Raw genomic sequence first — 15,145 nt, 5'->3', positions numbered from 1 at the left:
ATTCAAAAACTCTCACATGATACTCATTTCACTAGCTTTATCCCTGATAGTCATATTCTCCTGTACTTGATCCTCTATAGTCTGTAGGCGGATAGAAGTATATCCACCTTCACAATGATCATGATTGATACTGGGTTTCGTGCAAATGCCCATCATTGAAGTACGTTGTAGACCCATGTTGATACCCCGGCTAGGGTTGGCAAGAGATTGAGTTCACCACGAAAGTGTCTACAATAAGTGCCACATAGCTGGCTGTATCTTTCATCAGGCGCTTCCATTGTAGCGATGTATGAATATCATCCTGAATTGATCATTGCCAGTTAAGATGCTAGCTAGGTTAGAAACAGAGCCTTTGCTATGTGCCTGGGGAAGCCTCTATTGGAGGCCATGAATTAGCCAGCAGCCCTTCTGATCAATGTCTTCCCCGTCATCCGGTCTGTGATCAAACACTCGACGTTAGCCTTTTTGCATTCGATGCAGCCGTCCGAGGCTGAATCACAAGCGAGCCTTTTGACCTAGTAACGCAAGCATGTTAGCACAAGCCAACCTTGAAATGCATCTACAACCAGACGCTCCAAGCCGAAGAGAGGAACTTCTTCCAAATAAGACATACCCTGCATCGATTGCAAGCCTTTTCCGTCTGCGTTTGGTTTCTGTCAGCCGTGAGGCCAGTCGGTGTACGATTATTCGCACTTATTTGGGGGGCATGCTTCCGTCTCTTGTTCGATGGAAGCTCGACAAAGGTCTCCGATGTTGTGACGGGGTTCAGACGGGTTTCTCTTGCAGACTGAGAGCTGGAGGTATTTGCAGAAGCCTGTTGACTTGCTGTTGTCCCGAACATCTGAGCATGCCACTGGACCTCTAGCTCTTTGCGGGTTGGAATCCCCAGAGAGGCAAAAAGAGTAGCGTGTTCATCTTCGGGGTCAAGGATGTCCGAGAATCCACCATTCTGTTCACACCACTGTTCGAGCTCTCCTTGGGAACTGACTGATGCTGAACGAGAGCGTACAGAGCGGTGATCTGGCTTCTCCATTGTTGAGGGTGATCCCAAGTAGCACCGTCGGTCAGGGTAAGAAGTAGTTGGGAGTTGGAAGTGAAGCAGTGTTGGATCTAAAGGGAAGAGATAGATGAGTGAGATACTTCTCAGAGCTGCAGCTTTCACTGAGATATTCTCTGGTAGAATGAGCGGACCAGCACCTCCACAAGAGACCTCTGAAAGAGAATGCACTGTATGAAGGGAGCTCTCTAAACGTGATGCAAGATAAAACGAGGAAGATGAGCTTTGAAATTGATAAAAAATGAACTTGTGTACTTCAGAAGTGAGCCACATTGAACTTTGAGAGCAAGGTGAGTTGATATTGATCAGGCATGAGGGAGCCCGGTGGTGAGAGTTGATAAGAAAACCGCGGTGATGCGTACTTATACTCATGTACACATGAAGAGCTTCGTGTCAGCGACTGCTCTGTACCAGCACCTCATATGGGTAGGCTCCATTCCAGAGGCCGTGGGGCTTGCTGCTATCGCGTCTATGCGATAAATTTCAAATGGCTACTCAAGAAATTCTCACCCTCCCAGAGCAGTCAGCTTCCAGTATTCCAAGCTTATATGGGTAGTCCTAAACAGTTGATGTCAAGACAGCAGACAACCCTGCATTGCAGACCTGCCATCCGATAATACTAATATTCCACCGTGCTTTTAGCGGTATTGCCATATATATCATCTTCTTATCTTAGAGTTATCTACTTGGATACTACTTGTGTGGCACTAGCCTCGGTGGTACGTTTTCTCTTGCTTGAGTGACTTTCACGATGCTTCATTTTGTGTTGCCATGCTTTTTATGGCCATTTCTCGCGCCCACTTTCCTGCTTTTTGGATGAAGACCTCAAAACCCACGTATCCCAGCGGAGTCCAGCCGTGCTTGTTTTCTATCCGCGGCGTATCTCCTTGGCTGGTGGCGGTACTTCGGCGTTGCTTCCACTGGTATTCGATGCTTTGCCCGAGGTCAGGTCATCAGGCTTCTCTTTAGCTGCAGCTGCACAATCATGACCTGAGCGAGCCGTAGAGTGGGCTGGACTCTGAGGTTTTGCAGAGGCTTCTTGACTTGCCAAAGCCTCTAATTCCCGGCGCCGTAAGAGGCCCAGTGACGCGAACATGGCTGAGTTGCCATCCTCAGGGTCCAAAGCCTCCGAGTCCCAGGCGTCTCCAGTGCTCTCGAACCATTCTTCGATCTCCTGGCCAACTGGTTTTGAGTGAGATACAGTGCCAGACGTAGTACTGTGTTTTTTGTCCATCATGAAGACCGCTCTGGGTATGATCACAGTTCAGATCAAGAGAGTTGAATCTGAAGTGTAAGAAATAGTCAGCCAAAGTCTCGATGAGAGACATTACTCTCAAAACACTGTAAGTGTTTGATTCAGGAAGTCACACTCACGAGATCAAGGATTTGTGGGATGGTGTCAATATGTGCTACTCCAGCACTGGTGAGAGCCCAGGGAGGATCAGGAATAGCGGGTAGAAGAGACGGCGATGAAGATAAGGGAGAAAGGAGGATTGGAGATTCGACAGAACGAGATAATACACTTTTGATTGAAGCAGTCCTTCTCGTCAAGCAAACATTCATTGAAAGAAGAGATTCTTTCCGTCAATTTGCCATTTGTGACCCTCGCCAAACTCAAATCGTGATTCTCACCTCACTCGATGTCCCTTGTGATGAGATGACTGAAGAAACCGTTCTTTGCTATAAGTTTTGCCTACGTATGACCTGCGATCTTTCCAGTTGTCTCCTACCACAAGTGCTATGGGGAAAAGAGCTTTGGCTGGGTCTCACTCTGATATCATCTCCATCACTTGAGCCGAGATCGTTCAACGGTCAGAAGTCACTCTCATTCCTTCTGGAAAGCTATGGCCAGGATATTGTGTTAACCCCGAGGAACTGCTTCTTCATGTCCCTGATAATGTCTTTGGTTGCAAACCGAAGTGAATCACATAACGTCGTCTTTAGAAATCAAAATCCCGCCAATAGCGGATTCAAGAACTAGTCCTGGAACATCGATGTAAAGTTAGAAAACTGCATCTGCTGATCCTGTTCTTCGATTCGCATCTGCAGCGTACGGTTCGCATTACGCAATCGCTCAACCTCCCGGCTAAGCATGTCGATTTGCTCTTTCTGAGCCAAGACCTGAGATTGCATGCTCAGGGTCACAGCTGACGGTGCCACGGGACTGCCGAATACCTGGGCGTGGCGCATTTGCAAAGGCGAACAGTGAAGAATACGCTGAAGCTGTTCTTTCTCTTGCTCAAGCCTAGCAACGGCTGCCTTGAGGTTCTCGATCTCAGCTGCCATACGGCCCGCAGCACCGCGCACGAAAGTCTCGCCGGTGACGCTGTCGGTAACGTGGCATGGTACGTTGGCTGTGACGCATGGAAGACAGCCGTTGGCACGGGAGTCGCATTTGTAACGGCGGCACTAGGCCAGGAATCATAACGTTTAGCTCGCTGACTACTATGAGTTGATGGAACATGATAAGAAAAGTTGAAAAACGACATACTCTACACCGATCACAAGCCTGACCGGTTCGCTTCCGTTTGGAATTGTGCTTGGCAACTTGCTGTTGATAGTTCGGTTTTGGCGAGCTGGGCCGGCGTCGACGTTTTCTCTCCTGCTGTGCGAGAGATCGATCCTCGCCTGAGACGCTTGCATTCAGTGGTGGCGACTCTAGACTGCCGGGTACCTCGTCAACGTTGCTCGTGGTCACAGTGCCCTCGTTCTTTGGGGTTGGGCTGTCTCTGGTGATGTTGGTAGTAGTAGTGTCTGGAGGCTCGTCAACAGAATCGAACTGAGAAGCCAACTCCGTCTCAAGAATGGATTCTGGAATGGTAGAGTAGCTTGACGGAATTCCGTCAAGGTTGATGAGATCTGAAAAGATATCAATGTCCCCGTCCATCGTGTCTTCTGGAATGGTAGCTAAGATAGTAGAGCTCATCTTCAAAGTCTCATGTAGGACTTCTGTTGTGATGAGTCAAGACGCTATGAAAAATCAGACCCGTTGGATTTCGCAAGTTAACAATGATTAGTTATTTCTAATAGACGGAGTCAACTGCTAGTCCACTTCTGGTCGTTTGCTGGCACTGGAGCCAGATCTGCGTAGCCTTGATGACTTGTAATTATCTTTTTGGATGGCAGTGTGTGGAAGACCGAACGCGAGAAAGACAGCAGGATGAGGGGAGCGTTAACCCTGGGGGCAGAGTAGGAGGAGGGCAAGGGGAAGAGAGAATGAATTTAAAGGCGCCGACGCAGCTTGTGTATGGAACAAACAACATGCCGTGCAGAAAAAGATTTTCTGGGGCCCATGAAACATATTGACATCGATCCCATGTTGAGACATACGAGTCCATCGCGTTTGGAAAATATTTCAATGTTCCTCTTGGGTCAAGCTTAAGAGTGGCCTACCCTACTGTGACAATTCCTCTCATGGACTTCAGCAGCTGAATGGAATCCTTGTGATACTCATAGAGTCGTATTCCTGGGACTACCAATCCGTACTATTGATGAGATGTTCATCCCTGGGCCCATGAATGTTCTTCAGTGGAATCTGGTAGAGAGAGGTGCGTCGGTCTTCATACTCTAAATGGTAAGATATAGTAGACTTCTTTGGCACAAAGCTATTCAGAAAGCATTCATCAGAAGCCCTTCGATGATCATGGAGGGTGGTGGACAATGAACAAAGATTCATGATGTAAAATTGTATTCGACACTGGAAGTATCGTCACTATTCTAGTTTTGCCTTGGCCTGTGGGTCGTATCTAGACTTTGGTCCTCAGCTAAAGTGGACTTCCATCGATCAGCCATTCATGGCACTTTGTATATGCTTGATCTTCATGGCTTCATCGTTTGAAACGGATACATCTAGCTCGTGAGATATGCAGACAAGCTCTCGTCGAATTCAGGCCTTGATCTCAATGACCTCAGAGGGAGTGTGCACCCCTGATAGACCTAGCATGATATGCTGACGCCTACGATGCTGATGCCTGATCATAAAGCCATCAAAATGCCACTCAAAGGCAAAGGCCTGAGAATGAGAAAGCTTCTGCGCGGGCAGATGACAGGATGGCCGCAAAGAGTTACGCTTGGCTCACGCTTCCAGCCCACTAATGCCCCTCGCGTGGAGGGCCCGAGATAGAGTCGGAATGAGTATTGAAATTCAATCCTGATGAGAATTCTCATGACCCTCGCAATGCGATGGCGCCAAGTATAGAATTCTCCAATCTCTTGTCGGCTTCACTTGGCAAAGGCTGGCTCGGGTCGGACTTCGACATTGGTGACGGCAATGCACCGAGCTTGTAGAGCTTCTTGATTTTGTTGATGTCATGTATCTCCGACAGAGTCAAATCGTTGAATGGCACCTGTGTGCCTTCGACGCCACTCTCCAGGTGTGTCGCAACAGAGTCACGCGTTATCTCCGGCGACACTGCCACCTTGATGATCAACAAGTCCGTGGTAGAGTCAGAGATGCCGAGCTTACGGAATGACTCGGCAATCTATGGGGGTGGGGGGAGTAAAAGTTTAGTCTATGCTCTCACAATGAACGCTTGCTGCAGATTCTCCGAAAATTAGATGAAGGACATACATTGTTCGTTGGATTGAAGGAGAAAACAATCTCCGAATGCACATTGTGGGACTTAAGTCGATTGTTCAGATAATCATTCATTGCCCGAAAAACAGCCGCCAACGCGTGCGCTCTTGATAGTACCTGTTTTTTTTTAGATTAGCCGATTGGAAACTTCGGTGAGACAACATTAGATACTCTCTTACCAAGCTCGCATCGACCATGGCATATTCAAAGTCCGCGTTGCCCGCAAGTAACTGCTGGCGCAAAAATGCCGAGTTCTTAACGTCGCGGAACAAGGCCACATGGATGGGAAGCGACGAAGGCAAATGAGGAAGATTGATCGTCTCCAGCTTTGACTCCATTTTGACTAGATCCCAAAGAAAACGACGTTCACGAGTTGAGATTTGCGGGGCTTTCCTTGGTGATCACAGTTCAGTTCATGCTCTGCTGCAAATGGACCCCACTAGTCATGTGACATTCTGGAACATTCGGACTTAAGAGCTGCCGAAATCCGGCTTGAGTAATCAGCTTGATATCATCACGGCCGCAACCTATATAAGAACCTCGTCGTCATCGTCCACTACAGTTTGTCACTCCGACAGCATCATCGACATGGCTTTCATCCTTCGGCGTCCGTTCGCCGTATCCACGGCTCTAAAGGAAGCTCCAAAGCTTTCAAACACTGCTCGCTTCATTCACAACTCCCCATTCAAGCCCGCTGAGGCCGCTAAGCCTTTCGCCGCCCAGCGCTCGTTCTTCAACAAGTCTCACCAGACCTTCCACAATGCCTTCCGACGCACCTACATGCAGCAGACGTATAGCGCACAAGGGGGAAACTTCACTCAGAAGCTGTTGTATGGAGGCGCGATCGTTGGTGGTACTATTTTGGCCACCAACTTTATCTTCAACCGGGAAACGCGCGAAGATGGCGGTATGCCTGCTTACGAGCGAAGCTTCCTGAATGAGACTTTCATGCACACTGGACTTGGTATTGGTATCATCGCAATCGCTGCCCGCGCGCTTCACACTAGTGGCTGGTCAGTTCGGTTGATGGCTATGAACCCGTGGCTGGTTATGGGAGTTGGCCTGGTGGGCAGTATCGGCTCCATGTACGCTACTTTTGCTACTCCTCCTGATAAGTAAGACCGGATCATCTTTCACCGCCCAATTTGCTTTGGTTGAAATCTTGCAATACTAACGGTTCGAATAGCTATCTTCTGAAGTACGGTTGCTGGACCATGTTCAACCTGACCCAAGCCGCGCTCCTCTCCCCTTTGATGTTCATGCATCCCGCGATCCTCGCCCGTGCTGGCCTGTACACTGTTGGAATGATGGGTTCGATCGCCTTTGTTGGCGCTACCGCCAAGCAGGAGAAGTACTTGTACCTCGGTGGTCCTCTCCTGGCTGGTGTCGCCCTCGTCGCGCTCTCTGGACTCGCTCCTATGGTTCTGCCCGCAACTGCCGCTCGCACTCTGATGTGGTCTGAACGTGTCTGGCTTTACGGTGGTCTCGCGGTCTTTGGCGGCTTCACCTTATATGATGTGCAGAAGATTACACCCATGCCCCGCCTTGCTGAGCGCGGTTACATGAAGCGCGATGTTGTCAATGAGAGCGTCAGCCTCGAGCTTGACTTCATCAACATTTTCATTCGCATGGTCCAGATTCTGGGCATGCGCAGCAACAACCGGAAGTAAAGCTTCCATGACCCACGTGGGCCATTGGAGTCGCTTCCCCGACCGATCTCCCCTGAGATCCTGTACATTTTATGACCTTTTGGCAATTCAGCTTTGTTCGATTCTTTTTACTCAAGTCTCATGCTTCTGAACGTGAGCACTCAAATTTACAGTTTTGTTTTCTTTACCAATATCTGGGGAACACTCTCCACTCAATAACTTATATTTCGCATTCAGAGCAATCAAAAGAGCCTTTGTGTCGATGCAGATCCACTTTGTAGAGTATGTTCAGTGATTTTACAGATTCTCATTCGCATACTAGCCTTGACTCTCGATTGTTCGAAGCAGTATAAAACCAGACCGAGTAGCTGTGTTCCTGAACATGCGCGTAGTATGTCTGCATTCTCCGTTCCCCAGCGCAACAACAGGTAGAGCTCTAGTAGGCCGTGAATAAACCCATATTTAGTACTATAAGACCTTATTGCATGGCCACATATCAGGTACCATTTGAGCCGTTGACCTTCGCGTTTCCCGAAACCGATGAAACCAATATATTCAATTGAGGCGATAAGCATCAGTGGTCCGGGCCATTCTCGGGCGGGCTGGCGCAAGGCGGAGGTGCGCTAACCGAACGGGAGTCGAGACTCTCCGCCTCCACAGCCAAAGCTTTTCCGCATCTGCGTATCACAGGCTCAAACGTCACAGAATCCGCTATTACTATCAGCTATTGTTCGATACTGAAGCAGCATTCGCAACTCCGACCTAATCTGCCTCGTTGATTCACACAAAGACCACCCGACATGTCGACCGAAATGGAAGTTGACCCACCCGTCGCCCAAGACGACAGCAACGCGGAATCTGGTCGCGGCGTCGAACCTCGGACGCAAAACGGCGCGGTCGCAGTGCGCAGTATTGAAGGGTGGATTTTGATGGTGACCAACATTCATGAAGAAGCTTCGGAGGAAGACATCACCGATCTCTTCGCCGAATATGGAGAGATTAAGAACTTCACACTCAACTTGGACCGACGGACGGGTTATGTCAAGGTACGTCTCGCAACCTAGGGCAATGGGAAACTACCGTGAGGAGCTTTGCTCGTTTCCATAAGAGAGATCTATTTCTTTGTCTATCAAGCAAGTGGCTGGGATCATCGCGAGATCGTATAGCGCTAAATTCTTCAAATTCGCTAGGGTTACGCCTTGATCGAATACTCCACTCTTCCTGAGGCCTCAGAGGCCATCAAGGAGTTGAATGGTGCAAAGCTTCTCGACCAGACGATCAACGTTGACTATGCCTTTGTTCGTCCTCCTCCCTCGGGCAAGAACAAGAACCAAGGCCAGAAGAACATCCGGGGAGCCGCTTCTCGTGGCCGAAGCCGCAGCCCTGAACGCAGCCGCAGTCCCGGAGGTGACAGAGATTAGTACATTTTTTCCCCAAATCTCTTTCGAAGACAGTCACCACCTTTTTCTTTCCGAGACGTGCCAACAACCTTGCCTGGGCGCATGATCCCCATTTCACCTCGCTGCGTTGCGTCTCTGCTCCCAATATATCCTCTTAGTCCCCCGGAGATAGGTCGCCAATATCTTCGCGCGCGAATATTGACTTTATCTTCGTCGGCGGTATCTTTTTCAATGGCAAAAATTTCCCATGTTGCTATGCAAGGCCTGGCTACCGCGAGAAAAGATACGCGCCGACGACATGATCCGCTGTTCTACAAGGTATGATGAGCTTATGGCAGATTGCAAGTGATACCGAGAATACTTCTTAGTACTTACGCTGTTTCCAGAACTCAATAATGCTCTCAATTAGTCCGTCTATATCCCAAACAAACACATCTTATCGATTTTCCCTTAAACATGGCTTTGGCTTCATAATTGTCTTCGTCTGATGAATCATTATCATTGCACACTTTCCATCGCAGTTTAAACAATTGTGCATGTTTCCCAATCAACTGTCTAATCAATATTCCACCCTTCGCGTGATTGGAGAGGAATCGGCTCGGTAGTGTGCTCGTGTACGGGCAACCCTACGTATTGTAAGAATCTCAAGTGGAGGCTAGAACTGGCAGCATGACTATGAGGATATAACGATATGCGGTAAGGTCAGGGGATGCCATGATTGGTGATCCTTTGTGTGGCATCTGTGACATCAATTGCCTATCATTTGCAGAACAAGTCATATTCCAAAAAAATAGGTATTTGTTTGCCCAAGTACACCTACGATGGGCTGGGTAATAGGTATCGCCGAGGCTGCTGATGCAGACGAAGCTGATAGTGCTACTGTTCCCGCAGAGGGGCCGGAGGCCATGTCTCTAATCGAAGAATACTTGCAGTTACTTGGGTGGACGAGCCATCCAAATTTGCCACTACTGGATCATGTTCTCTAGTGTCGCACGGTCGGCGATGATGACTATACTCCAAGTGTTCCTACATATGTAGACGGAATTTTTCCAGGCCATAGAGCGGAGGACTGTTTCAAATGTCATAGGTGGAGATTTCATTTGATTCAGAATTGGAAAATTGAGATTATCATTGATGAGGTAAACGACAATGGCAAGTTCCTCTAAGAATGCGAAGGTATGGTTCGTATAGTGTGGATGCACTCAGGGGTGCTTCTCTATTTCTTCCCGGAGTGGTCCTTGGTCAAGCTGTCACTACGAGGAAGTCAGTATAATTTCCATCAGGAAGAAACTTTGGGTGTCGGAGACACCACGAACGTTGGACATACATGTGGCTCTCCAGCTCGTCAAGGTGAGCACGCTGGTCAGAGATCTTCTTGCGCAGCTGGGCCAACCTGGAATTTGATCGTCTGTTAATGGAAATTCTTCGCAAGTCAGGGACACTCGTTCTCAGGGACATACTTCTCCATCTCCTTCTCACGGATGTAGAGAGCCTCTTGAGCAGCCTCACGCTTGGTGAAGGAATCCCTATTTCGAGGCACGTTAGCTTATGGAGCTTGCCAGGTGTTGATGATGATGTCATTCCGCTCCCGCGGTCAACAAGGCTCATAGTGAGCAATGGGCCGTGGGCCTGGGTTGATCACCACCACGACAGCTCAAGATCCAAAACTTGCTGGTGTAAGGGAGCGCAGGTGGGAAGGTCACGTACCCAGAAGCGGCGCCTCCAGCGCGAGGAGCCCCCGTGTCACCCTCGCCCATTCGGGGCACGGCGACGGAGAAGGAACGGGTCAGCAGCGACCGGTTGGCCATGACGGCAGGACGGATGACGGATTGACGAAGCATGATGAGGGTGATGTTATGTGTGACTTTTGGATGTGAGATGTCAAAGAAGGATGGAGAGGTCCAGATTCAACTTATACGCAGATGACGGATGGGTCCCAGAAGCTGGAGGAAGTGCATCGGGGTATGGCATGACGACAAAGGTACCTAGGCAACATCATGTGATCCACTTCGCATCCGGAGACGACCTGGAACGCAGATCCCGTGACTTCTTTGGAGGGTTATGTACAGTATCAACGGAAGGACTAGGGTGCTCGAGGGTGGAAATAAGGCCTTCAAACACAATTTACTCGGGATATTCAATCAATTTCTCACGCCCTCAAATGAAATAATTTTTGGTCTTGGAGGTTTAGGGGGAGGCAAATCCACGTCCAGCACCAATTGATTGACTACACTGGAAGTACCTACACGATGAGGCCTGTGCGTAGTGCGCAGCGAGCCTGAGATGAAGTCACGTGCCACGAGTGTACACTCACGAGAAAATCGTGCCGTCCCATCCACCGCCCTCCCGGCCGGATAGGAGGTACCTCCGACTCCCGTCGCAGCCCACTTAGTCGAGGACCTCCAGAGGCCGGAGTCGGGTACGACTACACCACTAAGAGAGGAGTAGAGCCTGCCAGGATTCAGGTACTTGGGCGAATTCCTGGGAGATACTAATACTCAGGAGCCTTAGGCACGAGAAGATTCAGTCCGGCTATCTCCATGTCTTGTCCCGATAAGTGAAGGCGCTGTAATTCGGTTGTCCGCGACCGTGGACGGTACTGGTCGGTCGCTTCAGTCGGAATCCGCCCCATAAGTTCCGAAATCAATGCACTGTAATGATCCTGGACGCGCAGAGTTGGAAATAAGGCACGGGGAACTTATAGGGTGCCCATTTCTGTCTTGTACAGGGAGGCAGAGGGTTGATAGGTCCAACTCATCTTCATCATCACGAGGGAACAGTCTCCTTGACACGTGGCCGTGAGGCTGCTGGGCTTACCGAATCAACAACCATAAGTGAACTATACCGTCGTCGTCTCCAGCTTGTGCCAGGACCCCTTTTGGACACAGCACTCTGAGCACAGTGGACACCGAAGACCAAAAGGGTGGCAGTACGGGGGCCAACCTCATGCTTATCTGCTTTCTGCCTGGATGAAGAAGCACGGTCCCCGATCAGATCATTTGGAGAGGCGTTCTCGTCAGCAGGCTGCGCGTGTGGCAGAGGCTGTCGTTGATAGCCTTGATTTGACGCCGATGGACTTCAAGGGAGATCGACCTTGGAACGGGTGTTTTGTCCAGGCCCCTCTTTGCAAATGAGCTGCAACTGAGGAGGATCTCATGCCGGGCGATTGGTGGGTGCACGATGGGGGATGACGCCGGGCAGGCCCACCGAACCAGACAGAAGATCCAACTTGCAAGTGTGGGAGAGATGGAAGAGGTGGACGAGGACGGGAGGAGATGGAAGAGGAAGATGGCGGAGGGCCAAGGTGACGGCGCCATCACGAGAGCCTTAACCCCGGACGACTGGCCGCACGCCGATTTTCTTGTGTACGGAAAACACATACAGCATCATTATCTCTATTTTGAATATTGGTTGTTCGATGGTCTCGTACAGAGTGGCTCTGGTTCTATATTAGATAGGCGCCCAGGACTGTAATGGTGGCTTGTGTGTATCATCTGTCACTCCCCCCTTCCTCATCATGGTCACGGCCATAAACAATAAGAGTTCCAGTCACAGGCATCATATACACTTAGAGCACACAATCCAGGGTCTGTGGGTATGGGAAAAAGGAAAAATAAAAAGCAATAGACAGAGTCGACCAGGTTGAAAAAGTCAAGAGGGAGCGCCAAACGAGCTGGCCATGTGCTGTGTAAATCCCAACAACACCGCCTTCTCCGTCACCCTCCTTTCCCCCTCCTTCTCTCCTCCCTCGACTTTGACTCTTCAAATCTCCTTTTCTCCCACCCCACCCCCCCCCCCTTTCTCGGACATTTCTACATCCATTCGATTCCTTTTCGCCGATTCCTATCCTTTCTCTCCCTCAAACTTCCGGTAAGTCTCTCTTTTTTCTCGATTCAAATCCCGTTCACGCCTTCTTGCCATCCCACACACATCTGTCTCGCACATCACCTTCACCAACATGACTGCGCACGTTGGACCAGGATCGTCGACATCAAGAGTCCATCTGGAAGAATTACACCTCGACCAATTTTCCAGTACAGGGTCCTTCGCTCCAAGTCTTGAACCCAGCGAACCATGCACGGGTCTTGTCACGATCTATCGTCTGTCTGCCTTGTTTATTGGCGGGGCCAAGGTGCCCGCGACCGCTTTCCCTTATGTGCAACACTCCCCCGTACATGGCTCAACCGGGAAGTTCGAGCCCGGCGCGGACAACAGCAATACCTGCATTTCAACCTCTGAAAGCCATCGGATGAGGCGACGGTGCCCTATGCCTCCCCAGGGGAACCATAATTTCTGAGAACCACCGACCTATATGAGTGGTTTCTAGTGGTGTACGGGCACGGTCTCCTTTGCTGGGCTCCTCCCGCTTGTCAATCTGGGAAGAGCTGATGTCGATGGGTTGATACGCAATTTCCACCGTTCACGCTTCATGATTACCCATCATTTACCGCAATTGTTGTCTTGAAAACTAACTTTTTTCCCCTTGTCACCTTATAGATAACTTCACAAAATGGGCCACGAGAACGCTGTCTACCTCGCCAAGCTCGCTGAGCAGGCTGAGCGCTATGAAGGTGCGATATTGATTCTTTCCCTCAGTCTTGCTGTTTTCCTCTCGCTGCCGAGAAAACGGGGAAATTGAGGATCTTCTTCACAAGAGACGAGGTTATTAACATGCACGTACAGAGATGGTTGAGAACATGAAGGTCGTTGCCTCGGCCGACGTCGAGCTCACCGTCGAGGAGCGCAACCTTCTCTCTGTCGCCTACAAGAACGTCATCGGTGCTCGTCGTGCCTCGTGGCGAATTGTCACCTCAATTGAGCAGAAGGAGGAGTCCAAGGGCAACGAGGGCCAGGTCACTCTTATCAAGGAGTACCGCCAGAAGATCGAGGCCGAGCTCGCCAAGATCTGCGACGATATCTTGGAGGTTCTTGACGACCACCTCATCAAGTCTGCCCAGTCTGGCGAGTCCAAGGTCTTCTACCACAAGATGAAGGGTGACTACCACCGTTACCTCGCCGAGTTCGCCATTGGCGATCGCCGCACGGATGCCGCCGACAAGTCCCTCGAGGCTTACAAGGCCGCCACCGAGATCGCTCAGACTGACCTCGCCCCTACCCACCCCATCCGCCTTGGCCTGGCCCTGAACTTCTCCGTCTTCTACTACGAGATCTTGAACTCGCCCGACCAGGCTTGCCACCTCGCCAAGATGGCCTTTGACGACGCCATTGCTGGTGAGTTTTTTTTTTCTCCCTCGTTCTCGCCAAGTTTTCTATGGCCCTTCGCTGGCTTCGACCATCCCTCCCCGTGGATTAAGATGTGACGCTAACTCGATCCCCTGTTTCTCTCTACCCAGAGCTCGACACCCTCAGCGAGGAGAGCTACAAGGACTCTACCCTGATCATGCAGCTCCTCCGTGACAACCTGGTAAGACTTTTCTGATCCCCCCCTTTCTGAAAATACCCAGCCATGGCTCCCATCAGGTCTCGGATCGACTAACCCATCTTGTCTCCACAGACTCTCTGGACCTCCTCCGAGGCCGAGACCTCTGCCGAGGCTGCCCCCGCCGAGAAGAAGGAGGAGGCGCCGGCCGCCGAGGAGAAGCAGGCCGAGTAAGAAATTTAATTTAAAGAAAGAAAAAAAAAAACAAGATTTTGATGAGGGACTCGCGTCCTTGAAAGATGGATGAAACCATTAAGAAAGATTTTGCTTGGCGACCTATCTCACAGCAAACAGGGAATCTGTCAGCGGCACCTTTGTTTTACGGCTAGGGCAGTAATTCGGATACATGGCCTCTTCATGCGAGGAAGACAGCAGCGAGGAAGAATTGCAGTCGATTTGTCTAACCGGTCAGCCTCGTCGCGAACGGACAACAAAACGACTATTCCTCCTTCGCTTCCTCCTCAGTGGTGGCCCTTGGCCCGAACAGCATCCCTCTGTCTAACATTCAGTCGCCGCCTGTCTAGAACTTTGGGGATATCCTCACTTGTGCTTGCTGCTTTGAGAATTGGCCTGTTCGGGCAATTTTTGACTTTTTTGTTTTCTCAGATTCTCACATGTTTATTTTTTTTGTGTCTATTTTGCCTCTTAACTACCCCCTTTCTTAAAGAGTCCCCTTCGCGCGCACTCTCCCCAAAGGCACCATATCCTACACCACATACACACGGACAGGCAAAAGCCTTTTTCTTTCCTTCCTCTCTTCTAAACCAGTTATCTTAGATGGATTAATGTGGGTTAGCGAGTGAAAGATCTGGCTGTTTTTCGTACTCTCCAGGTCCTTGTGTCTACCATACGATCCCGTCCCTATTTCCATCCTTTTCCCACCTCGTCTCGAGGCCCGCCATCTGTCCGTCTCCGTATATTTGCCATATGATCAATGGCTGCTTTTGGTCTCGCGTGGGATAAGTGGGAATCCACGCGCAAATTCCATTGACTTGTCATTTTCTCCCCAAGTTGGAGCTTTCA

The 15,145-nt window shown here is 50.0% G+C and overlaps 8 protein-coding genes across 8 annotated transcripts; 3 read left to right on the top strand and 5 right to left on the bottom strand.

Moving 5' to 3' along the window:
* Positions 1-392: 392 nt before the first annotated feature.
* Positions 393-1,033, bottom strand: POX_b02668 (uncharacterized protein; the record flags this gene model as incomplete). The annotated part of the gene is made up of 2 exons (XM_050111579.1): positions 393-515; positions 614-1,033. The coding sequence occupies 2 exons, from the start codon at positions 1,031-1,033 to the stop codon at positions 393-395; spliced, it is 543 nt and encodes a 180-aa protein (XP_049971925.1).
* An 892-nt stretch (positions 1,034-1,925) lies between these two features.
* POX_b02666 (uncharacterized protein) lies at positions 1,926-3,944 on the bottom strand (the record flags this gene model as incomplete). Its single annotated transcript, XM_050111578.1, has 3 exons — positions 1,926-2,239; positions 3,112-3,466; positions 3,549-3,944. The coding sequence occupies 3 exons, from the start codon at positions 3,942-3,944 to the stop codon at positions 1,926-1,928; spliced, it is 1,065 nt and encodes a 354-aa protein (XP_049971924.1).
* Positions 3,945-5,220: 1,276 nt separating this feature from the next.
* On the bottom strand, positions 5,221-5,971 carry POX_b02665 (EKC/KEOPS complex subunit; the record flags this gene model as incomplete). The annotated part of the gene is made up of 3 exons (XM_050111577.1): positions 5,221-5,538; positions 5,628-5,750; positions 5,813-5,971. 3 exons carry the CDS (start codon positions 5,969-5,971, stop codon positions 5,221-5,223), a joined length of 600 nt encoding a protein of 199 aa, XP_049971923.1.
* Positions 5,972-6,221: 250 nt separating this feature from the next.
* On the top strand, positions 6,222-7,303 carry POX_b02664 (uncharacterized protein; the record flags this gene model as incomplete). The annotated part of the gene is made up of 2 exons (XM_050111576.1): positions 6,222-6,748; positions 6,820-7,303. The coding sequence occupies 2 exons, from the start codon at positions 6,222-6,224 to the stop codon at positions 7,301-7,303; spliced, it is 1,011 nt and encodes a 336-aa protein (XP_049971922.1).
* A 779-nt stretch (positions 7,304-8,082) lies between these two features.
* Positions 8,083-8,703, top strand: POX_b02663 (RNA-binding protein 8A; the record flags this gene model as incomplete). Its single annotated transcript, XM_050111575.1, has 2 exons — positions 8,083-8,328; positions 8,473-8,703. 2 exons carry the CDS (start codon positions 8,083-8,085, stop codon positions 8,701-8,703), a joined length of 477 nt encoding a protein of 158 aa, XP_049971921.1.
* A 1,195-nt stretch (positions 8,704-9,898) lies between these two features.
* On the bottom strand, positions 9,899-10,523 carry POX_b02662 (uncharacterized protein; the record flags this gene model as incomplete). The annotated part of the gene is made up of 4 exons (XM_050111574.1): positions 9,899-9,935; positions 10,010-10,075; positions 10,143-10,208; positions 10,390-10,523. The coding sequence occupies 4 exons, from the start codon at positions 10,521-10,523 to the stop codon at positions 9,899-9,901; spliced, it is 303 nt and encodes a 100-aa protein (XP_049971920.1).
* A 1,149-nt stretch (positions 10,524-11,672) lies between these two features.
* On the bottom strand, positions 11,673-11,999 carry POX_b02661 (uncharacterized protein; the record flags this gene model as incomplete). Its single annotated transcript, XM_050111573.1, has 1 exon — positions 11,673-11,999. One exon carries the CDS (start codon positions 11,997-11,999, stop codon positions 11,673-11,675), a length of 327 nt encoding a protein of 108 aa, XP_049971919.1.
* Positions 12,000-13,192: 1,193 nt separating this feature from the next.
* Positions 13,193-14,296, top strand: POX_b02660 (14-3-3 family protein artA; the record flags this gene model as incomplete). Its single annotated transcript, XM_050111572.1, has 4 exons — positions 13,193-13,253; positions 13,366-13,914; positions 14,037-14,107; positions 14,198-14,296. The coding sequence occupies 4 exons, from the start codon at positions 13,193-13,195 to the stop codon at positions 14,294-14,296; spliced, it is 780 nt and encodes a 259-aa protein (XP_049971918.1).
* Between the last annotated feature and the right edge of the window lie 849 nt (positions 14,297-15,145).

The sequence above is a fragment of the Penicillium oxalicum genome, chromosome II (genome assembly GCF_001723175.1).
Source record: "Penicillium oxalicum strain HP7-1 chromosome II, whole genome shotgun sequence".
Lineage (NCBI taxonomy): Eukaryota > Fungi > Ascomycota > Eurotiomycetes > Eurotiales > Aspergillaceae > Penicillium > Penicillium oxalicum.
Note: the sequence above shows the minus strand (reverse complement) of the source record. Positions and strands in the feature narration are given on the sequence as shown.